This window comes from Aureococcus anophagefferens (assembly GCF_000186865.1).
Source record: "Aureococcus anophagefferens unplaced genomic scaffold AURANscaffold_26, whole genome shotgun sequence".
NCBI lineage: Eukaryota > Pelagophyceae > Pelagomonadales > Pelagomonadaceae > Aureococcus > Aureococcus anophagefferens.
This window is the reverse complement of record NW_008705586.1, coordinates 147314-149744: the sequence shown is the minus strand read 5'-3', so window position 1 is coordinate 149744 and position 2431 is coordinate 147314. Positions and strand designations below refer to the sequence as shown.

Below are 2431 nucleotides of genomic sequence, written 5' to 3'. Positions count from 1 at the left end.
AAACGCCGCCGGCGTCGGGAAGGGATTAAAGCGGCGCGTACTTGCGCGACCATTGGCGGTATAGGCGCACCGCAGGAGCATTAGGATTTAAATCGTACTCCCAGGAAAACCGAAGCCGAGCTCCTCCAAAGTACTGGACACTGAAGATTTTTTAAACCCCCTGGCGGCTAGGGTGACGCACAATTGCCCGCAGGGCGCTCTGCGCCTCCGGCGGCCCGCATGGCCGCTTCGGATCCGCCGCCGCCGCGCGAGATTCCGAACCACTCCCGGTATCCCCCTTCGCTGTAGACCAACGCGACACTGTAGTAATGCAGCCCCTCGATCGACCCCGTCCGCAGGACTGAATTTAAAGTCACCCCTTTCTTAGACGCTGGGCCCGCGCGCACGGCGCTCGGCGGCACCTTGCCGAAATCAGACCTGTGCGCCAGCTCCTCCATCCCGTCCTCCGCGCCCTTTCGGAGGGTGACCAGCGTATTGCCATTGGTTCCTCTTGCAACCACGTCGCAAGCGCCCGTGGACCGCGCCACCCGCTGCAGAGCTCGGCCCAAGTCGTCCTCCGGCGGCTTGCCCAGCACTGTTTTCGCCACCGCCATAGTGCGACCCGCGTCCTCCAGGCCAGCGCACAGCGCCTTGGCCTTCGGAGCCAGAGACCCGCCCAATAGCTCTTCCATCACCTTGAGCCCTAAAGACCCAGGCTGACGCGAGCTCGGATCCTCGATCCTCTGAATTCCTGGCCTTCCTTGTAGCCACATCCTTCAGGGCTGCTCCCAGCCGCAGTATGTGCACCTGCAGCATGCTTTCCACATCGTCGAAGAGACCGAAAACCGGAGGTGCCAAAACAACTCCCTCGCCCTCAGCCCCTTCGAGGGCCTGTTCCACAGCTGCCACCAGCGTCAGGACGTCCTGATCCAGATAATCCCTGGCCGCGCTTTGAGCTAGGAGCAAAAAGGGCGGCCAGCATTTGTCCACACGTTCCGCTGCGCCTCCAAAGACTTTGCTCACGAAACCGTCCTCAGCGTACCCGAAATCCGGAGGCACCGTTTCGCTGGCGTACCGAGCAGGCGCCCGGGCCGCCGGAGCGTCCCGCGTCGCTATCCGCGGCATCGCGGGCGCGCTGCCCGGTAGTTGACCTCGCCGACTAGCATAATCCCGCTCATACTCGGCCACTGTATAGACTTGCTCGTGATGGAACAAATTTGCCGCCGGGCCGCGTTGCCCATCATCAAACCGACCTGCCACCGGGTAGGTCCCATCAAAGTTGCGCTGCCCGGTGACAACCCCCACGCCAAACACATCGTTCGCCAGCTTAATCCGCACGTCAGTTCCCTCGCCCATGCCCGGCGAAGCCGCTATCAACATCCTTGGTTGCGCCGCGGTCGCTGCCGGGGACGCCGGGGCGGACTCCTCCCCGGAGGATTCGTCCCCCCCTCCAGTTGCCTCTGCGTCGGGCGCCGCGGCCGGGCCCGCCACGCCCGCAGCCGCGCCCGTCGTTAAGGCATTAGACCCTGCTGCCGGCGGCACGCCCGCCGTCTGACCCCCTGACCCTCGCTCCGGCGGGCCGCGCGGCGACAGGCAGTTGAGCGCATGCTCGCGTCGCCCATCCTCAGGCCTGGGGCTCCTTGGGCTTCTTGTCGAAGAGGACCCAGTTCGGAGCCCCCCAAAGTTAACAGGCACAGGCGTCCCATCCCAGGCGGACGGGGTGGCGCCGGTTCTTGCCGGCCTGGATGGCCTCCATGGGGCTTTTGCAGGGGCGGCTCGGCTGGCATTCGGACTTGTCGTCGTAGGGCCAGGCGGCGGGGCTGAGGTCGGTGAGGAGCTCGAAGGTCTTGCTGTGCTTGGTGCCGCACATCTTGCACATAGACACCTGGGGGAGTCGCTGTCGGGTTCGAGCGTTTCGAGAAGGGACGCCGGGTCGCGCTTTCGTGCGCCGAAGGCCCAAGTCGATAAAATCTTGGAACCAGGGCTTGGTGTGGACGATGCCTGAGGGATGCTCGAAAGAAAATGTGACGCTGGGGCTTTCGCGCCTGATTTCTATTATGTGTTTTTGCATTGCGAAGGCGCAGGTCTCCGCGATGTACACGGTGCGCTTCGCCTTGTCCGAGAGGCCCTTGGCGACTGCCTTGGGGCCGTAGGTCCTACGATACGCATGTTTTGCGTGGCTTTCGCCAGGGGGGTTCGCGGGGTACCTCGGCGAACCGAGCCAGGCGGCGGCCGGAGGCCGCCCCCTAGCCGTCGCGGGTCGGACGTCCTGGGTCAGCTCCGGGACAAGCACCTGCCGAGGCACGGCGCGCTCCCCGAGCTCGCGCACCTCGACGACGCCGTCGACTTCGACCTGGACCTGCGCGAGACGTACCGCATGCTCCCGCGGCGGTCCGGCACGGGCCCGGACATGCTCCCGAACGAGCACCTGACGCTCGTCACGCGCGGCTAC

At 65.1% G+C, this 2431-nt stretch overlaps 1 protein-coding gene across 1 annotated transcript in view; it reads right to left on the bottom strand.

Annotated features, from left to right (window-relative positions):
* Positions 1–411: 411 nt before the first annotated feature.
* The window catches only part of AURANDRAFT_66776 (hypothetical protein), a gene marked incomplete at both ends in the record, with an annotated part of 3498 nt that continues 1478 nt past the window's right edge, over positions 412–2431 (bottom strand). The window contains 4 exons of the mRNA XM_009042044.1: positions 412–935; positions 1233–1508; positions 1669–2119; positions 2246–2338. Of these exons, the coding sequence (XP_009040292.1) occupies positions 412–935; positions 1233–1508; positions 1669–2119; positions 2246–2338 (1344 nt within the window). The remainder of the gene's footprint in view (positions 936–1232; positions 1509–1668; positions 2120–2245; positions 2339–2431) is intronic.